The sequence below is a fragment of the Ictalurus punctatus genome, chromosome 17 (genome assembly GCF_001660625.3).
Source record: "Ictalurus punctatus breed USDA103 chromosome 17, Coco_2.0, whole genome shotgun sequence".
Lineage (NCBI taxonomy): Eukaryota > Metazoa > Chordata > Actinopteri > Siluriformes > Ictaluridae > Ictalurus > Ictalurus punctatus.
In genome coordinates this window covers 18,313,870-18,335,217 of record NC_030432.2, presented here as the reverse complement: position 1 = coordinate 18,335,217, position 21,348 = coordinate 18,313,870, and the positions used below count along the sequence as shown (strand labels likewise).

At 36.3% G+C, this 21,348-nt stretch overlaps 1 protein-coding gene across 1 annotated transcript in view; it reads right to left on the bottom strand.

Annotated features, from left to right (window-relative positions):
• Positions 1 to 2,536: 2,536 nt before the first annotated feature.
• plppr5a (phospholipid phosphatase related 5a) overlaps positions 2,537 to 21,348 on the bottom strand; it is a 34,278-nt gene continuing 15,466 nt past the window's right edge. The window contains exons 3-6 of the mRNA XM_017490434.3: positions 19,996 to 20,246; positions 12,946 to 13,122; positions 8,421 to 8,543; positions 2,537 to 3,381 (exon numbers count right to left, since the gene is read on the bottom strand). Of these exons, the coding sequence (XP_017345923.1) occupies positions 3,352 to 3,381; positions 8,421 to 8,543; positions 12,946 to 13,122; positions 19,996 to 20,246 (581 nt within the window). The 3' untranslated portion in view covers positions 2,537 to 3,351. The remainder of the gene's footprint in view (positions 3,382 to 8,420; positions 8,544 to 12,945; positions 13,123 to 19,995; positions 20,247 to 21,348) is intronic.

Genomic DNA, 21,348 nt, shown 5'->3' with positions numbered 1-21,348 from the left:
TGTTTTTCATGTTTATTAAGTGTGCCCAAGCTTCAAATCTTACTTGGGATGAGTTGATGAGTGAGTTTAACTGATGAGTTGAACCAAGGGTGTTAAATCTGACCATACGTTCACACTAACAAGCGATAAAGTGTCAGGCAATCATTCATTTTCTCTGTTTGTGTACAACATTGAGCTGTGATTTCAGTGACAAGAATTGAAGCAAAAGTGTGATCAGTGACCATTTGAACTGAGCTTTTCTCATGTCTACACAAATTAGGTATGACATGGAAAAACAACACACTGAAATGGCTGGCTCAAACTATTCCTGGGACCAATCTTATGGTGTGTGGTCCAATGGTTCTTTAATTTTCCACTTACAATTTTAATTCCTAGCTGCAATTAGTTCCTATTTACAGTTTGATCCACAAAAAAAGTGGTTTCATCTTAACCTGTCATATATGACCTCTCATTAAATGTGTAGAAACATTATAAAGAAAAATAAAGCATAGAGCCCATTGGTGCCACTGATGAGTGTGCACAGCTAGTATACGTGTACTAGCTGTGTATATAATGTACTACTTAATGTAAATCAAACAACCTATTTTTACACTGATTACTCCATTATTTCATTTGTCTTTTATTAGTTAGCTTCTATATAAAGCTACTATTTATTTGAATTGGACTGTATACTCCCACAAGCAACAACAATTTAGCAGTCACTACACATCCACAACAGAGTACAAGCAACATGAGGAACTTGTCACTCTATATCACCAACACTCTATATCAACTCGAACAGCCAAAATCTGACATCATAGGATGTTCATTACACAATCATTTGAATGCTGTAGTCCAAGTAACTGCCATTTCTACACACACAATGCATTATGGGAATACACACAGTTCCTTGGTCAATGGGACTATAATAAAAATAATAAAAGAAAATTTATTTTAAAAAAACAACTATCAAAATATTATTCTATGCATTCTAACATTATAACATGCATATTTTATTTATTAAACAAATATAAATCAATATAAATATGTGGAAACTGCATGAACTAATTGATTATAATTTTTTTTTACTTTTGATTTGCATAATATCTGAATGAATTGATTTTGTCTTGATTTAATTCATGTTTAAAAAAAAACCTTAATATAAGACACATGATCAAATAAAATGAAATGCACACATTCTGCAATTAATATATATATATATATATATATATATATATATATATATATATATATATATATATATATATATATGTGTGTGTGTGTGTGTGTGTGTGTGTGTGTGTGTGTGTGTGTGTGTGTGTGTATGTGTGTTGGGCCTAAATATAGTTGAATACAGAGTTTCTGAGAACAGAGTGTGTTTCCTGGTTGTTGGGGTTTTTTTTGACCCACTTTACCTGTTTTAGGATATTGATTATGGTGCCTATTTTTAACATGGTCTGTTCAAATGCTATTGTCCCCTGAAAAGATTTCTGACTAATGTATTTTAAGCCTAATCTCTAACTCCAACATGAAAGATAGACATATTAGACTCAGATGTGCAATAAACCATGTTCTGGCCTTGCAGGATGTGAGTGACACATCAGGGATTAAGAATGATGATAAACAGCTTTGTCTCAGTAAGATCTCTCTCTAAGGTAAAGATATCATTTAACGGTAAACTGCAGATTGTCTGACAAGGCTCAGCTGATAAAATAACGTCGTCCTGTGTTTATGTGGAGCACAGGAAAGACGTAAACACACACACATACATTTGCACACACACACACACACACACACACACACACACACACACACACACACACACACACACACACAGTTCACTGTGACTGGACCGTGTGTTCAAAATCTGAGCGTGTCTAATCTTTTGTGAGTTCTTTAGTCTCCAGTCAATTGAATGTGCTGGCCCTGGCTGAGCCGCTGTCTCTAAAGATGACACCAAAATCAATCTTAGCTGCCACTTATCACTTTTCTTACACAGTCTGCCAAAAAAAAAAAAGAAATCTGTACAATAATGTTACTTAGCTGTGTTCACAACTTTTAACACACTGCTAAACATATGGTGGAAACCCACAACAAAAGTATTTTTATACCATAGTGCTGTTAAATTCTCAATTCTGATTGGTCATAAGATGTCGATTGATTTTCTACATCAGCAGCTTTGACAGTAATTCTGGCTGCAAGGTTTATATTAACACACTCTTTCTAATACGGTATAATGTCTGCAGTACAGAGATTTGTATGACATGTGCCACATAAACAGATTGTAAAAAAAAAAAAAAAGAAACAAGTGTATAAAAACATGTGTTAGTATTTTTGGAAGGAGTCGTCAGTGTCAGCGCTTTGTAACAGTCAGACATAAAGCTGTAACCTTAAGTTTTCCAACATTGGAAAGTCTTCAGGCTGGTTGGCTTTGAGCTTTTTAACTAGTCTTTATTAGTTGTTTAATCCTCGTACTAATTTCAAAAGAAATGAAAAAAAGAGGCTGGTGAATGAATATATGTTTATAGCTGCTATAACATAAATGATAACAGGAACTAACTTGTTTCACAGACATCCCATAACATTAAATTGAACAATGACCAGATAAAATGTACGATGTGTTGTACATTAAATTAATAAAAAAATATATATTTGGCAATCTGATGTAGTATAAAAGGAATAAAACACTTTAAGACCCACTTTGTTTGGAAAACTTGAGGTGTTAACAGTGACTAACTGCTTCACAATGAGCCGCATCACACCCCCTTTCATTGATTATTTTCCTATAACAGCACATCCCATCATGTTTTATTCCTTATGTAACATTTGTTTAAAGACAATCAACAACAAAACATTTTATCAGTCATCACGAACACTAATAATGTGACAAATAACAACAGCCCACAATGGACAGACTGAAAAGAATTTAAGTATTGCTCAGACAATGGTTTACTTATGTACATCACTGATTAACTCATCTATTTATGGACAGTAAAATTAATCCATGGATCATACAATCGTAAACTAATTCACAGATGTAATGTAACACACAATCTATTAACACATATACTGATGTCAAAAAGTTTTCAGTAAGACTACACATAATTCACAAAAATTCACTACATATTCTGTCGCTTTGCAACATTACTTCCTGATGCTGTAAGGACGCTGATACAAACTGGTCATCTTTATAAAAATAGGAATATGCACTACATTTGGTAAAAGAACAAGACAAGGAAAATCTGGGTTTATACTAAGTGCTGCAGTAATTTATGGTAAAAAAAAAATCCTTCAAAAATAACATCGCACTGGTTTGTCAAGAAGAGCTGCAGCGTTTTCCTCGAATTTTGGGACGTTCTCATGCTGTTGCCGTCATGTGACCTCAGCGTAGGTAATAGGACTCTGAAAACAAGATAAACAAAACAGGAAGTTTGTTCACACATTGCTATAACATTATTATTATTATTATTATTATTATTATTATTATTATTATTATTATTGTTACATCTGATATCTTCACCGAGCCAGGAGCCACTGCTGCTGTTCCTAATCCAGTTGATATTAACACTCACCTGAACACTATCTCACCTTTTTCCTGTTTAGATTCCATGAACTCTGCCCACATAAACCAGTTAAACTCTATTGCACTTTTTGAGGTTCATGCTTTCTTTGTTCTAATTCAGAACTGTTTTGTGTGTGTGTGTGTGTGTGTGTGTGTGTGTGTGTGTGTGTGTGTGTGTGTGTGTGTGTGTGTGTGTGTGTGTTGTGATTTCCTGTTTTGTTAGAAGATTTTTCTCTGATCCGGTTTTGTCTGCAGTGTTCTGTTTGTCCAATTGATTGACCTCTGCCTGATTTTGCCTAATAACTTGGATTTGAAGAAAACTGCATCTATACGAGGGGGGACCCAAAAATTCCTGGAATTAAGAAAAAAAAAAGTGTTATAAAACTTACAGCATTCTTCTTTAATTCCCTTCAAGGTACTCTCCTTGTAATACTCTTGTGACTTGTAGTCATCTTCTGTCATCATGTTTCATGGTGGTGAATCTTTTCCCCTTCAGTCTCATTTTTAATTTTGGGAACAAAAAGAAGTCGCAAGGAGCAAGATCAGGTGCTCTGTCATGGTGCAAGATCCAGTTCTGGGTGCACCACTTGTCCGGATGTTTATTCCTGATGCTTTCCCATAAACACCTAAGCACTTCAATGTAAAACTGCTTAGGTGTACATGCCAAGAGCGCACACCACACTTGAATTCAGAGAATTTTTGGCTCCCCTCTTGTACATGCAGAACAAAAAGTCCATGAGGTGGAATCAGACCTGATTCCAGCCCCTCCTACCTGGGCGTAGCTGGGTGAGTCAGTCAAGAAGTCCAGGGGGTGGAGTATGTTTCAGGCTGGATAGGTGTGTTTAATGTGTTGTTTCAGGTTGTACAGCATTTTGTGGGTTTGGGGTTAGTGTTAGGGTTAGGGTTATGCTTACTAATGGAGTTGGATCAAATCCAGCTCCACCCCCTGGACTTTTGGTTCTGCAGTGAGAACTGTTGAGGCTCTCCCACTTCATGACAATTTGGTACAGATTTTATAAGCTCTAATAAAGTACTATAATTAATTGCGTAAAGATTTTGAACCCAAGCTGGTAGTTTTGTGTCCAGATATTAATTATCCACGTGAAACGCAGGAGTAACTGCATTCAAGACCAATTTAAAAACACATTTATGTCTATTCACTTAAACCACATTTTATCAGCAGACACCATGTTCATATTAAAGCTGCTTTATAATTATGCACAGTTCTTTATCAGTCATCAGTAATGGAATGACAAAGGAAGTACTTAATATAATCAATTAATTTCATGAAGTATTATCACAGTTTCTAAGCCAAATACCGGGTAGAGAGTCACCCCACATTCTGACAAATGCCTTTAAAATTTTCAAGATAAACGACGTAGCCTTGACGTAACCCATTACAGAGTGAATGCTAGCCATGCACTGCAGGCACACACAGTTTGTCTTTGGCAGTAGGATAATCTTGATGGACTGCCTGCTGCTTCCTCTAAACGCCCTTTCACTCACCCTAATATGAATACAGAATGAATCTGGGGAAGTCACATTGATCTATTCATCATATGACTACCGAATAAGCACTGCTTTCTCTATAAGCCTAGTGCACAATGCATTACGAAGCCCTCGGCGTAACGAATATGCACATCCCTAAGGGTTAAGTAGAGTGTTGAGGCTTGCATTGTACATGAGGATTGCTCAGTACTGATCTAGAGGATCTGATCCTGAGCTGTCTGTCTCTCATTAAAGCAGCTATGTCCTAATACAATTTAACTGAATGCAACTTCGCTGAATAATAAACATAACTACACATAATTACAAATAATTTGTTATATTATATACAAAATGGAGTGTACTCTTTTATGTTTTATAGGGGTAGAAGAGTAAAGATAAAATAGCAAATGGAAAACCCATTATCATAGTGATTAGAACATCACACCCATTATCCCATTAAGTAAACACTTTTATTACTTAACATTTTCAAGAAGAACGTCATTAAGTGCTACATAACATTGCAGTCGCAGTGTGATGGTTCAATTAATCTGTTAATTGGGAAATGGACGAGACAATTTTAAAAAGAACGCGCTTTACTCGTTATTAGTTTATCAGAATAATGTAGATGCACACGTTTCTACAATTTTCACCTCTTTATCAAGTAGGCCATACTGGTTTAAAAAAAATCTAAAGCCACATGCCGTACCCTTGATAATGTACATGCTGAACCTTTGATAATGCACATGCTGTACCGTTGATAATGTACATGCTGTACCTTTGATAATGATAATGTAAAAAGTATCATTTTTATGTTAAACTTTAAACCACTTTATACCACAGGGCAGAATTAGTAAGAAGATGGTGATTAAGTTTCTAAAACAGCAGTAGTTCTAGCACTTCTGCACCACTTAAACAGATGGTTTAGTTTCCTATGACGAGACGTTTATTTAGTATATTTGGAAGAAGTATACAGTGTCCATGCTTTGTAACAGTTAGAGGTAAAGCTGTAAGTTTCCTGACACACCACTGAGGGTAACATGACAAGTTGTGATTTTTTGCCTTATTAACTATAAAAATGAAAGAAAATAGGGAATAAGGGGAGGGAATAAGTGTTTATAACTACATGAAAATGGCAAATAACTTGTTTCCCGGATGTTCCACAGCATTAAATGTAACTAGAAATGGATAGAAAGTATGATGTGCTTTAATAAATAAATAACTGTCAGCATTACTTTTGGTGTAAGAGAAATAACTTGAGGATATGCTGTTAAAGAATAATCATCAACATGATTCTCCCTGTCATTATATCACGATGTTGTCACATAGTACATATTTTATTTTATCTTATCTCATGTGTTTTAAGGATTATTATACTGATTCTGGCTAAAATAAGTCTGGTCAGATCATGTTCAGAATGACTAAAATTTAGTACAAATTTACATGAAGGCTAAATACTGTACTTCAGTAGATATAATTTATGCTATATTTTCTTTTCAAACAGCAATAATAAAGATCTGAACCTCAAAGCAGGTATTAATTAACTCTCTTCCACAAGCACAAGTTAGATTTGCATTTTTATTCTAATTTCTATAATTTTGCCCAGGAGGAAGTGATATTAGTGCTGCAACACAGACAAACACACTCTTGCCTCGAGTAAGTTGAACAGATGATGCATAAAGATGACCCCAAATGTCTGAAACAATTATGTAATGTAATGTTATGTAATAATCACATACTCATTTTCATTTTCATCCTCATTTTATGAATATCTATCAATGGTGTTTCATAAGACTGGGCATCTGCTTTAATGTTCTAAAATTCCTTTGCCATTTTAATAAAATCACAATTGAGTATAGAGAAAAAAAATGTTTTGAATACAAAAATTGATCCAACAGTCTCTGCAGTCTCTGATATGCAATGGTTTACACGCATAGATCTGGCTCAAACTGAAAAGGAAAAAGGTTTAAAAAAAATTATTCTACCATTGAAAAAGAAACACGCTGCCTTATGCATATGTGTGTAAACAAGAGAGAGAGAGAGAGAGAGAGAGAGAGAGAGAGAGAGAGAGAGAGAGAGAGAGAGAGAGCATCTTAAGCATTAAATAAAAAATTTGGAACTACGTTGAATGCAATAAAAGCTCGGGGAATCTTGAGAAAATCACTGCTATATTATAAAACGCTGCCATAAAATATTCTGACAGCACCATAAACCTTACTACACACCTACTAAGGTGGCATGGGATAACATTAACCAGAGGGGAGCTTGCACCTACATGTGTGACAAGTGATGCTAGATTTAGCAGTTTTGGTTACTCTATTTGCAAGGACATGCACTTCTATAGCATTAGAGAAAATGAAAATGTAATTTCAGACACATAACAGCTGTGCTGGAACCCAGAGACATAATATTGAGTTGGCAACATTTTAGTGCTATATGAAAAAATTAAGATTTGTGTGTCATGGTAACGCCAGTGGGTGCAGAACGACACTACCCATCAACCCCAGCATGTCACATTGTCACTAATCACTAATCACAGCTACATTCGGTTTGTATTCAGAATATGATGTCTATATGCGTTCATGCATCGGAATATTCCTGTATACATAAATGCATCCGTTTATCCTGAGTTGCCATTCCTACATACCTAGCCTACAGCTAAACATCTGTTAGCATCCACAATTCCTTGTAGGCTGAGCATGTGTATATAACTCCTTTTAGCATTTACATAACTCAATACTAATTAATTCTGGAATACTGATGTGCATGTAAACATAGTCCTTCTCAAGCTTTGCTGTAGCGCTTGTTGTCGTGTGTGCCACAGTCTTGAGTGTAGTTTATGATTCTTGTTTTCACAGTTTCTGATTGTTGGTTTATACACATAATAAAATATCTGCACTTGCATCCACCTCCTCTACAATACCTAACAATTTGTAGAGAATGAATGTACTATAGTTATAGATAATTCATATAGTACTAATAAAGAGAGTAAATGTTTGAAATTGTTGTTACTTACTGAGTCAAACATATGCAAGTTAAATTTAAATTGAACTAAAGTGAATTTTATTGGTCTGAATTGAAACGCATCAGGTCAGTACATCGGAATCCTTATTTCGTTAACAATATAATTTTTGTATTCTACTATATACTACATATCTGCATACATATTGAATCATCTGAAAGAGGTATATTAACACCTACAATCGATGCATACTGATGACAAAACAGTAAGAAACCTGATTACATTTAGTTTAATAATCACGCCATCTTTACAGTACTTCTCACTCTGAAATGGTTCTGAAAGAGCATGGTGCACATTTTTTCATCAAAAATAACTGGAATCCAACTCTGATTACAATACTGATGATAAACCAGTGTTACATCAATGCTTTACCTGTGAGACAATGTATTTCTCCATCTTGGGCTCTCCAAGCATGGGAGTGCTGGAAACATTCTCCTCAGGCGGTATCTCATTCAGTAGAGATTTTCCTTTGAAGTTCTTCACTACGCAAACCACCTTCAACAAACATAAACAAAAAAACAAAGAGAAAAACAGCATTTTAAACCTCCAGAGAGACCCAGCAGCAATCTGTGAATGAACCCGTTGGCTCCTTTTGACAAAAGCCATGAATTATGGTTTATGTAACTTTGTAGGGTCCCTCGCATGGATAGTTGCCCTAAATGAAGCACTATGTGTCCCACAGCATAATTATCCATTATCCCGACAATAAGAAAATTTTCAGTGAGGCAGGGACGATATGGGCAATGTTCCAATAGATAGTGGGGGATGATTTTAAATGGAGCACAGCACGAAGCCCTATGGTCAACTTCATACAGATGCAGCAATTTATCATCCTCTTCAATGTAGGCTTTACAATCTACAGCTATTTCTGCACAAGATTGCTGTTCAGCACTCTAGTCATCTACTTTTCCATTCAAATTGATCCCGTGATCAAAGAACCAAAAATGAAGCACTTAAAGCAGCCAGTGATCCAGTACAATATGATCAAAAAATGTTTCAGTATGATACAATGACGGTTACATGCACATCAAATTCCGTTTAAGGTCTATAGTCGGATTGCAGCCATGTTCCGAATACAGTGTTTATATGCGTAGTACAGGCATCAGAATATTCCTTTATACATGGTTGTTGTAAGTATGCCTGAGGTGACATTCCTAAATACCTAGCCTACAGCTAAGGATCTGTTAGCACCCACAATTCCTTGCAGACTGAGCATGCACATATATCTCCTTTCAGTGGACTTTTCTGAATAATTTATTTACATGCAACAAATTTCCAATTAAAATCGGTGTATTCCAGGGGTGGGAATCAGAATTTGGGGAATCAGAATATTGCCTTAATATGAACCTTAATGTGAATGTGAATGTGCATGTAAACGTATAGTCTCTGTGATTCAGTCTAAACATATTATTTTAATAAAAAAATAGTGTTCGGTTTAAAGAATGGGAGTCTATTGGAATATGGAAACTAGTAAACTGATTTGAATCTGAGCCCATAGATCTGGGTCGTAAACTGACAGATTACAGTCCGGATACAAATCCAGCAAAGTGTTTCAGTGGATCAAACCAAGTACTTGAAAAAATACTGTAGCAGAGCCAATAAACATTTGATGAGCTAGCAGATTATGCACTAGCTCAGCTTCTGTAGCAGATTTTCTGTTACAGCTTATCTAGTCACATGCATTTATGCAGTGGACTATAGACTAGCTAATGACTTTAGGTAGGGGAGGGGAATGTTTTCCTAGAATTTCATAGATTTTTCACATTTTTTAGATGTGTCTCATCAGTTCAGAGTCTGTGGCATTAGTTAAAAGTAGTAATGTGAAGCGCCACTACTACTACAAAAATAAATAAATAAATACATACATACATACATACATAAATAAATAAATCTAAAATTGTCTTATTTATAACCAGAAACTAGGCACATTAAAAGGTAACTCTTGTCAGCATTTGTTCTGCTTAGTTGCCTATCCAGTCCTTTCTGAACAATGAATTTCATGTAACTGGACCTTATTTTCATTTTAGTTGAATACTCTTGCTATAAATTGATACCATGTGACATTAGGGTCCTGAAACTGTTGAGTTTCTTATTTCCCGATTACCCAACCTTTCATCTCCACTTGGAGAAATGGATCAGCATGCTTCACAGTCTCAAGGGAAACACTTTCCACCCAAAACCACCTGCAATGTTATTTTCTCTCAGCATGAATCAACCAAGCAACAGCTCCCACACTGTACACACACTCGTGAACACTTTACACACTGACCTTTGGTTGTCTTGGCACCATGGTGCTTTGTTAAAGCTGAGAAGAACGCTTGGTCAAAGCCATGACTCTGGCTTTTCCCTTTCAAAGCTGTCCTATATTGAAGCAAGATGTCATTTTTTTATTTTTATTTAGAATATATCAAAAGCTAATTCCAGCATTTCACTTTCATTCGGGTGTCCTATACGAGTGCACATCGTTTACCTCTAGATTCTTGACCTAATTATCTACCCACAATAAAGGGGGCTGCTCCCTGCTAACTGCACTGTGGGAGAGGAGGAGCACCCATTAGGTATGTGCAGATCATTTACATTTATATTGACTCACTTGGCAGAGTGACATAAAATGTGCCAAAAGCAAAAGGCACAATGAAAAAAAGAGATGTTGGAAAGGCTGTGTGATATTTCTAGTAGACTCTGGAAGGCAGTTGGAAGAAAAGAGAAGTATGTTTAATCATTGGGCAGATACTTTTACCAAAAGCAACTTTAGACAGAATTTAATCCAAGCACACAGTAGTGTTAAGTACCTTGCTTGAGGGCTCAGCCGTTGTTCTCTATCAGTCCCGGGATTTAAACTCATAATCTTCTAATAACAAGCTCAGAATGTGAGCTACCACAACCTGTAAAGCTCTGTTTCATCAGCAGAGCAGTGGTAAAACAAGTCCTGAGGTCAGTAATTTAGTATATAAGAACAAAAGTAACCCAAGAACTGAGCTCTGGGGAACTCCTGAGATGTGGCTCTGTGGTGATGAAACTGAACCTCTCCAGGCCACAGCGTAAAATCGATTCTGAAGATATGATTTAAAAAATGAGGTCAGGTTCTCTTGTTGAAATTAGCAAAAGTAGTGATAAGGATCTAGGGACTCATAGTGTGATAGAGAAAGAAGCACGAAGAATGAGGACATGGTACTATCCCTGGTTTTGTTTTATAGCTTCAGTAGCTAAAAGACAGGAAGACAGTTACTTTAGAATATCTAGCTTTGTACTCAGACTAGTTTGTAACCAATAGGTTTTTCAGAGATGATTTAATCAGTTTTACAGTATACTGAGATGTTGAACACATTGTTATCATGGATAGTTTAAAGCACAAGCAGCCTTTTTGTGCATCATTTTTATGCACTAAAGGGTCTAATCTGGTCCAATATCAATCACATGCATGCTGCCTGACTGGCATTTCACCTGGCTCTTCAACTTGCAGCTTATGTATCCACAAGATGGTGCCATGACAGCATTTTGGGCTGAACCTGCCCAGGTTACAAGGATGACCCGGTCACCAGATGCTTGTCTGTAGGCACCACCCATAGGTCTGGTTCACGGGTGTCTTTAAGGTTGCTCTTTGCCTGAAATCTCCCCTCAGATCTGTTCTCCAAGGGTGGCGCTACTGAGATCATTAAACTCCTTTTGACATAGCCCTGAGGTTCACTAAAGTACACATGTCCCTTCAGTAAAACAAGGTTTCAATCTGTGGATCCTAAATGCAAACCAAACCCAGGACCTGCTAGAGAGATTATATCTCACAAATCGATTGGGGATGTACAGCAGACAGCATGTGAGAGGAAAGATGCCAAACCTCTAGCGCCACTACAGTGTCTGGTACACGTTTCATCAATAAATGTGACCAAGAACTGCCTATTTTCCCAGAATGAGGCAATCTACCTGACAAGGCAGATAAAATCATACTTTTCCCACAGCCTGTCAGAAAGCATGTGAAAGTATCTTGTTTACTCACCACTAAGTGCTTCACACAATACTCCTGAATCATTTTTAAAAACAGGATTCAGTGTTTTTTTTTTTTTTTTAATCCAGTGACATGTTTTGATACAAAAAGTTCATTGAGTTATGGTGATCATAAGTTTATTTTCCTTCCAGAAACTTGCAGAAACCCTATCAGACTGCAACCTTCAACATCTTGAAGGTCTTGGCCTACAAATGATGTCAGACATTCTATATCCCCTGCATAGAGTGTCTGAGGTTGAGACTGACCCAAATATAATAATAAACTTTTTTTTTTCTTTAATTTTTAATTCTATGACATGCCAGAACAAATTCCCTGTTTACTCTGTACAACTGGCACATAATGATTTTCTGATTCAAACAAATTTATTTCCATTTACTCCAAAATGACACAGAAATAAAAACCCAGTGACCCATTCAAATAGAGGTTATGACTGGGCACAAATCTGTCTTCCACATGTGACTGTGAATCCTGAAGGAGAAGAATTTTATGCTGCACATTTTTCTATGTTCCCAATGAAAGCAGCGGTTTTATTGACTCAACTTTTAGCTTTCATTCAGCATGACATTTTTGTAATTGGCCAGAACAACTGAATAAAAAGATAATACCAAGAAGGGTCCAAAAGTTGGAGAACTATGTTTATACTTATTTTAATCCCTAAAATTGAGTTATCCAACTAACTGGCAGTAATAGTGAAAAAAGATCCTGATGGACAAATATTTAAATTAAAAAAAAAATCATATCTGATTAAATAAAAAATATTACCTGGTAATGAATTACATGAAAATTAGAACTGGGAACTGGAGAGAACTAAACTGGGTAAAATAAAGAATTAAACTGGGCAAAAAAAAAAAAATTATTATTACAATCAAAGTGGAATCACCAGACAAATGTTACCATGAAGATAGCGATGGCCGCCCCGATGATGAAGCCAGCAATGACGTCATTCCAGTGATTCCGATACTCCACCACACGGTTTATTCCGGTCAGGAAAGCCAGGCATATTAGGCTCAGAGAGACAACAGGCTTGGCCAGACGTGTGCCTTTGGACTTCACTGAGCATGTAATGTACATCTGTGCAAACACACACAATCTGCTATAATCAGTCTTCATTCTCACTCCTAAAAAATATACTCAATTATAAACAGGTATTAATGTGATATACAATGTGCAAAAAGATATACAATGTGCAAAAGACAAAATAATGCCACAGTAGTTATAATAGCTACATAGCTTTTATTTATTATTATTAAATGCTACAGTACAAATGCATGTTTTGGGTTGTTTTTTAAACTGATTAGAGACAGATCATTAATTAACGTTTAGTGAATTTCAGATTTTTGCAGAATAAAATCTGCAACCCACTATCACCACTTTTCTTATGTTTTAGTCCGGGAATGTTCAGAAAGGCAGCTTTTAATGATAAGAGCACTTGAGATGTCAGACATGATGACTACATACTGCAAAAACATCCCCAGCTTTTCCTTATTTGTGATGCAGATCTGTCATCTTCATGACAGTGTAAAAGCAGCAAAAATACATTTCATATCAAATTTTTCATTCCAATTTGGGCCACTTTTATATCCATCCATCCATTTTCTACACCACTAATCCTCACCTGGAGCCTATCCCAGGGAGCATGGGGCACAAGGCAGGGTGCCAATCCATCGCAGGGCAGAATCACATACACATTCACACACTACAGACATGCCAATCATGCATGTCTTTGGACTGGGGGAGGAAACTGGAGTACCCAGAGGAAACCCCCATAGCACGGGCAGAACATGCAAACTCTACACACACACAGAGCTGCGGGAATCGAACCCCAACTCTGGAGGTGTGAGGCGAATGTTCTAACCACTAAGCTACTTTTATATGCACAACTGAAATCAAATACAGGTTTGACATGTAACAATGTGACAATGTGACCTCAGTGTGTTTAGATCGATCCAGTGGTCTGTAGAGTATGGTTCTTAGGGGTCTTCTGATATTTCTGGATTTTGTACAACATTTCTACACTGTATAAGATATTGGCTGTTACTATAGTAACAAGGACAAGCTTTATATTTTTACACCATCAAAGGAATGACCTCTTACTGTGTTTGTAATAGATTTTGTATTTATTACCATGTTCTACATTTTCATCAATATTCATTCATCCATCAGTCTGCCTGCAGTTGCAGAAGCTCTCATGAGACCTGGTACATTGACAGACGTTGCTGTACTTGGAGGGAACGGGCTACATCATTGGTTGCTGTTTCATCTCAGCCTTGAAGGAAGGACGGAGAAAGAAAAGGGCACTAGAGTAGGAAGTGCCCTCCATCTCCACACACACACACACACACACACACACGCACACACACACACACACACACACACACACACAGCCTAGAGCGAGTAGCAGCAGAACACACTGAGCCACTGCACTTTTATATAAGCTCTTTTGCACACTTTATCTCTTTAATGGCAGAGAGCAGGTAATTCAGCAAAGATGAGAGGCTTTAAGGCTCAATCATCTCATCGATCGTTTCAACCTGCTGTCATTTCTGTACTTAAACCCAACAGAAGTCTGTAGTTTGGTATCATCAACATTATTAACATGATTACTGTCATAGAAGTCATCGATTTAATCTCCTAAAAGCTTAACATACTCTGTCGGTTTGACCTCCTTCTCTACAGGCATTTTTGTCAAAATTATTCCCCTCTTGATTCATTTTATATTCAATTCAATTTTGGTTCATTTCATTAGCGTCATCAGTGGAATATTCATGAGTCTTACATAAGACTGGGCAGTATGATCGTATAATATCAATATTGTGATTAATGATTAAATTAGGTCACTATATAATTTTTGAAGATATTGTGGATGCCTTTGTCGTAATTCTTTTTATTACAATCTGACTGGAAGCAGCTGATATTACTGGAAGTGCTTAATATTTAAAATTGTAAAAAAAAAAATTTTAAAAAAATGTTTTTTTACAGACTTGTCTTACATTTTGTGTTTATTGTTTATATAATATAAGAAATAAAAATAAATAATTTTTGAAGCCAATAGGAAGTGTCACAGGTTTTGTTGTTGTTTGCTTGTTTATATGTTTGTTTGTTTGTTTGTTTTCTTATTGCTGTGAAATTATACTTATATATAATATAATTAAAAGATATGGTGATATGATGTCTTTTGACTAGCCTGGTATCCTACCAAAGAAACATCCAAATGCCTTTTATTCACTCTGGAGATCATAGTTTCTGCTGAATGACAGGAAAAACTTAGTCTGGTTGGTTAAATAACAATATTATCTGCATTTATCTAATACAGGTCTTAATGTAAATGTAGCTCTGAAAGAGTTAAAAAGAACAACAGTATAAGGTTTTATCTCCAATTTTTGTTCGAAGCCCAAAAATTCCTGCAGGCACTTCTTATATGAGTAACAAAGATTAGAGCTGCAGTTTCAATTAGTTTTAATGAAGCCCAAAAACTGGACTGTTTTTGTATCAACCGCCCTCGGTGAACAGCTTGTTTTGCTTCCTGGTCTTGTTCTTGGACCATCCTCTCATTGATCTGTGGTCTATACAGTATGTGTGCATCTGTGCTTAGTTTTGACTGCATATTGTATACCCTCATGTTCCCCGCAGCTGCTTATGACCATAGATTTTGAGTGGGGCAGGATGACATTAATAACCACATACACTCAAACATAATGAACTCAAGTGGCTATCTCACTGGACTCACGCTATAGTCTAGTAACAGGAGAAATTTTAGCCAAACCCTGTAATAGGCACTTGAGAGTCAACAACATACAGTCATCTGGAATACAGTCTAGAGTGGGTTTTAGATGTACCTTTGTCCAACTGTGTTCATATCATTAACCAGAGTTGACCGTTTTAAGCAAAGTTTCCAGACCAACTGCATCTCAAAACCACACAAAAGCAAAAACAAAATTCATACATTCAATAAAGGACACATCTTCATTTGCTCAGCTTTTGCATGCAGAAACAAGTATTTCACACATAGTTCTGATGTATGAACATTATCCACTCCATAATCCCCCTTTCCTTATCCCATTTTTTGTAATATACAGTCTCTTATACTAGAACTGATTCTGTACGTCATAGATGCACTGTCTGCACCTACACTTTGAGCTTTTGCAGAAATATGTTAGATATAATTCTGATTATTTGGTATATTACAATACCTTGGAGGCCTTGCAGAAGAAGCCCGAATATGGCAAAAATCTGGTGTTTAACTGTCTGTCCGCTGCTCTTCCTCCACTGAAATGCAAGTATGGGGCAGCATGATTCTTTCCCCAATGGGCCTCTAATTGTGCCTATTGCAGTTGCTAGTTGCATGTTCCTTGTCTAATTGTGTAGTTTTGTCATCAGTATTGCAATTCTAATCTAGTTTATATTGCATGTCCTCTGTACTGTGTCTAGACCCTTGCTTGTATGTGTTTATAATTATGGATATTCCACTGATAACCCTGCCTACCAGTTTACTGACCTCTGCTATGGATAATGACTATGAGTATTGGATTCACCTGATTAAAAAAAGCACTGAGTTTATGCACTTGCATCCTTCATCATCACACAGCATGTTACAGTTTCTTACAATTCCCATCAAGCAACCAGAGGAAATTAAGTTCTGGTCAAATTCACTCACATGAACCAATATAAACCAATATAAAATAATATACAATACTGTCTCCAAAACAATATGTCATGTCAATTAAGCATTTTTTGAGCCAACGTTTGTATTCACTGCAGTATGATCTTCTAGTCAGCCTGTAGCTAGTAGGAAAAAAAAATGGAAGAAATCTATCTGCATAATCCTTTAAAGCAAACGAAAAATTGTGGCTCTGCTCTTTAGATGTATTTTAGCGCAGCCACATTTCTTATTTCCTCAGATACTGCATATCAACAGGGCACTGAGGATCAGTTGGTAAAACCAGTGTTTAATGTATAATGCACTCTGATTTGAATCTGTTAAGTTTGGTGGCTAACTTTAAAGTTTCAGACCTCAGAGTGTGCTGATGGAGAAGAATTGATTTTCGAAAGTAATACGGAGTCAGCTTTAGTTATGTTATAGGCTGCAGAGATAGATGAAAAAAGGCAGTTTACTCTCCTATATTTACAGAAGTATCAATGTTGAATATGATGACATAGGTTTCCAATAAGTGTCCCTTGATGTATTCACACGAGCGGTATATTACACAAAATTGCTTAAAGGTGAGAGTTAAATAGGTGGCCTAGTTTCTTGTATCCTTCGTGATATAATTTTTTTTCAGATCAAAATGAGTAGGCTTCAATCTCAAACGTTTGCTTCTCTGTTTTAACACTGTAGTGGAAACACCTGCAGTGATGTGATGATGAAATCCACCCTGCTACCAGACCAGCATACAACATTTTGCTCTGTTGTAGAAAAAACGAAATGCAATTCAACTCACCCAAGTCCCTCGTGCACACAGATATAGCATGCCATGAGGAAAAGCACTTGAGCTCCCAAAGCATTCTGTAAAATGTTTTATTACTGAGTTCTCCTTCTCCACTTTCCCACAAGTTCAATTCATTTGCAGTTTTCAGGATTCTGGGTCTTTTCCATTATTAACATCATATATAATGTAGTTTCTGTTAGTTATGTGTTTGTGACTATGGGTCAACCAGCTTGCGAGGTCAGTAGACAGGGCACTGATTAGAGAGTCGGCCATTTTAAGGGTGGTCTCAATTGCAAAAATTCTTCCACTGCTGCATTCACTCCCTAATAAAATGTTTTAAAATGTTCACTATGTTCCGTTACTGCAAATGACAACATGTTTTCTGAAGCCTCTCAGCTCGAAAAAAAAAAAAAATGGAGGATGAACTCTGAGACAACTTCCGGCTACAAATGAAAGTAGCTTGTTATTGTTGTTGTGACTCTCATAAGATTACTTACACTAGCGATTTTTTTTTTACTTAATTGATGTGATTTAATCTTTTTTTTTTTTTAATCCACTACTTTGCCTTCTATCCTGCTTGACATATTATCGATACATATAAATACGTGTGATTAAGCTAACAAATTTATATGACTAATGTTATGTTTTTAATTTGTGGTGACGTTTTATAATGCGAGTATGTAGTCATGTCGCCAGAAATTATGTGTGTCCCAATGTGTAGTGAGCCAGGGTCCTTACCAGTGCCCGGACTCGTGTACACGATATACTAATTCACTACCTACTGAACTAGGGAGCTGGTTGAGACACTCTATACAGTAGCAACAAATGAGCAGTTAACTTAATCTGCCTTTGCAAGCACTAAACTAAATGCCAAATGGTAATTTTACAGTGGACATTGCACATACTAATGGGTGGGTCTGAGTTTTCATTTAGATTGTAAAGCCACACTGACATTGCTCTATGCCACTCACTGCAACCATTTATATTTTTTTGCAGTTAGGAAAATCAAACATAGTGACTTTTTAAATTCTCGCTGTTCTATCCTGAGCTAGAATTACTGTATAGAGCTCATATAGAGCTGTATCCCATCCAGGGTGTATTCCTGCTTCATGCACAGTGTTGCTGGGATAGGTTCCAGATCCACTGTGACTCTAACCAAAATGAATGAATGAATGAATGAAGTAGGCTATATTTGAACTTCGGTGACAACAAAATTTCAGGCCTCATGTGTGCTGATGGAAATATTCGATTTTTAAAAGTAGCACAATACTGAGTCAGCTTTGGCTTTTGTTATACACTGCAGAGACAGATTGAAAAGACAGATTGATCTTCATTTTAGGAGGATTATCATTTTTTTGGAGAAAAAAAAAAGCCATTGGATTCCTTTGGCTTCAGTCAGTAAAAAAAAATAATAAAATAGCACAAGCATCGTTGCTCTACAGATACCTGTTTAGAGTTCATTGTTAAACAGGGTTGGGAGGGTTACTTTAAAAATGTACAATTACAAATTATTTTATTAAAAATGTAATCTGTAACGTAATCCAAGTATCACAATATGAAAGTAATGTAATCTGATTATTTTTGGATTACTTCAAGGTCACATAAAGTCAAGAGAAATGAAATATGATCGAAAAAAAAATTATTTAGAGGTTATTTTTGGATTTGCTTTCATAAAATAAATAACTTTGTTGCTCGTGTGAGTCACAACTGGGAAGAGAGAATCAGAACTATAATCATGCAGCTGTCTATATTGTGTTATCTCAAAAGCAGGGCTCCAAACAAAAAAAAAATCTATTAAGGACCCATTTTTAAGTTTTTTTCAGTGCAATATAAAAAATTTAAAACATTTACTTTGTCATCCTGTCATGTGTGTATGTGTGGCCTCCTTTTACAGCATCAGCATTTTCATCCAAGTTCACTTGGAAGTGGGAACTGAACTTCTTGTAGTTCACATGTACGAGACATTGGTGTGTTTTGTGGAGCACTCTGCTATTACATAGTTACGAGCTTTTTTATGCTTTTGACTATGGCCCGTTTTCTCACAGTCTCTTTCCTGAAATGGTTTGTTCTGGTAATTTTGAAATCAAAACATTTCATTTCATTGGTTTTAAATGAAAAAAATTGTAATTCTGATAGTGTTGCCATTTTTGTTTTTACAAAATGTAACTGTAATCTGATTACTTTGTTTTTAGACGGAACTGTAACGGATTATAGTTACCAGTTTTTTTGTATCCTGATTACGTAACGCCAATACATGTATTACGTTACTCCCCAAGCCTGTTGTTAAATAACATTACACTTCCTGTCCCATGTGTGTACTTCTTCATTTTATTAATCTGTATCACATGTCTGTATCACATGTCTAAGAGAATCTGTATAAGGGCTGGCCCTATATTCATTAGTCTCACTCAGAAATTATGGCTTCTAAGTCTAAATCTTGACTTGTTAGGGGTGAACTCTCAGATTTTAGGAAAGCTGAAAATGTGTTTTGTTAAAAACTAAATTGAGATGTACTCACAGCAATGTAAAGTGCAGCGTAGACACTGAGAGCGGCCTCTTTGGAAGGAAAGGATTTGCGAGCATGCAGAATGTCGTCGCCATTCCCCGTGCATGCTTCCTTTTGGCTGATGAAGCGGACACCCTGCTGGCATCCCAGAGCCGTGTAGTTGGGTTTACACACAGTCAGGAAGTAAGGGGACAGACTCCCCGTCACCACCTGACCTGCATTCACAAAGATATCTGTGGCGAAGAGGCCAAACGCATACACACCTGTTGACAGGAAAAGAAAAATGATAAAGGTTAGACTGAGTAAAAGATTATTTCAGTAAAACATTCAAGGGTTATTTTGTTATCACAAACAAGTAGCATGTACTATGTAAAAAATAATAATAATAATAATTCTAATGAGCTGTAGACACTTAGTCAGTTAGCAGTTGAATCATATGAATTAAAAAGTAGCATGTGTGCATGTAAATTAAACAATAATAATGATTAAACAAGTATTTGCAAGTACTAAATAATTAAATGATGATTAACAATTAATTCATTACTAATTAGTTAGTTATTAATTGATAACAATTATGGAAAAAAAGTTCCATTTAGAAGTCTAAAGCAAGGGCTCTCAAACTTTTTACAGTCAGTTATTCTTTGCAAATTACCAGCAACACGTCCACTTACTATGCACACACAATTGAACAGATTTGGGATTTTAGTTCATCAGAACTAGATAGTATTAATTGAAGATGATCAGACAGGAGTTCATTTAAATATGTCCTAAATGCTGAAAAAATCCATACGTTTGGCACTGATGATAAAGTACTCCATTGCAGTCCAGTTGTGTTCAGACTGTTGTAGGGTTTGTAGTAAAGGAAAAGGGGGATGAATGCCAAGCTTTGTCACCTAACCCTATCCCTGGAGAGTTCATTGTAGGATCAGACTCAATTAAATTGAGCATTAGCAAGAAGAGTTTAAACACTGCACTCCTGTGGCAACTCTAGTGTTTATCCATGCATTTTGCCCTTATGGAAACCACAAAAAAAATTGCTTCCACTAACATCCCTGACCCTGATGGTGTTGTTAGAATAGAATACACACTAAAATGATCTCACTTACAGCATTTGGTAGACACTCTTATCCAGAGTAACTTACATTTCTCTCAGTTATACAACTGAGGGTTAAGGGCCTTGCTCAAGGTCCCAACAGTGGTAGCTTGCCAGTACTGGGGCTTGAACTCCTGACCTCCTGAAACCCAGAGCCTTTAACCACTGAGCCACCACTGCCGCTACCATTGTGTGTGCTATTTTTCAAGGTCATCAACACTGGAAAGACTTTGGGTTTTGCAGTTTCTCTATAACATGACAAGCTACTTCTT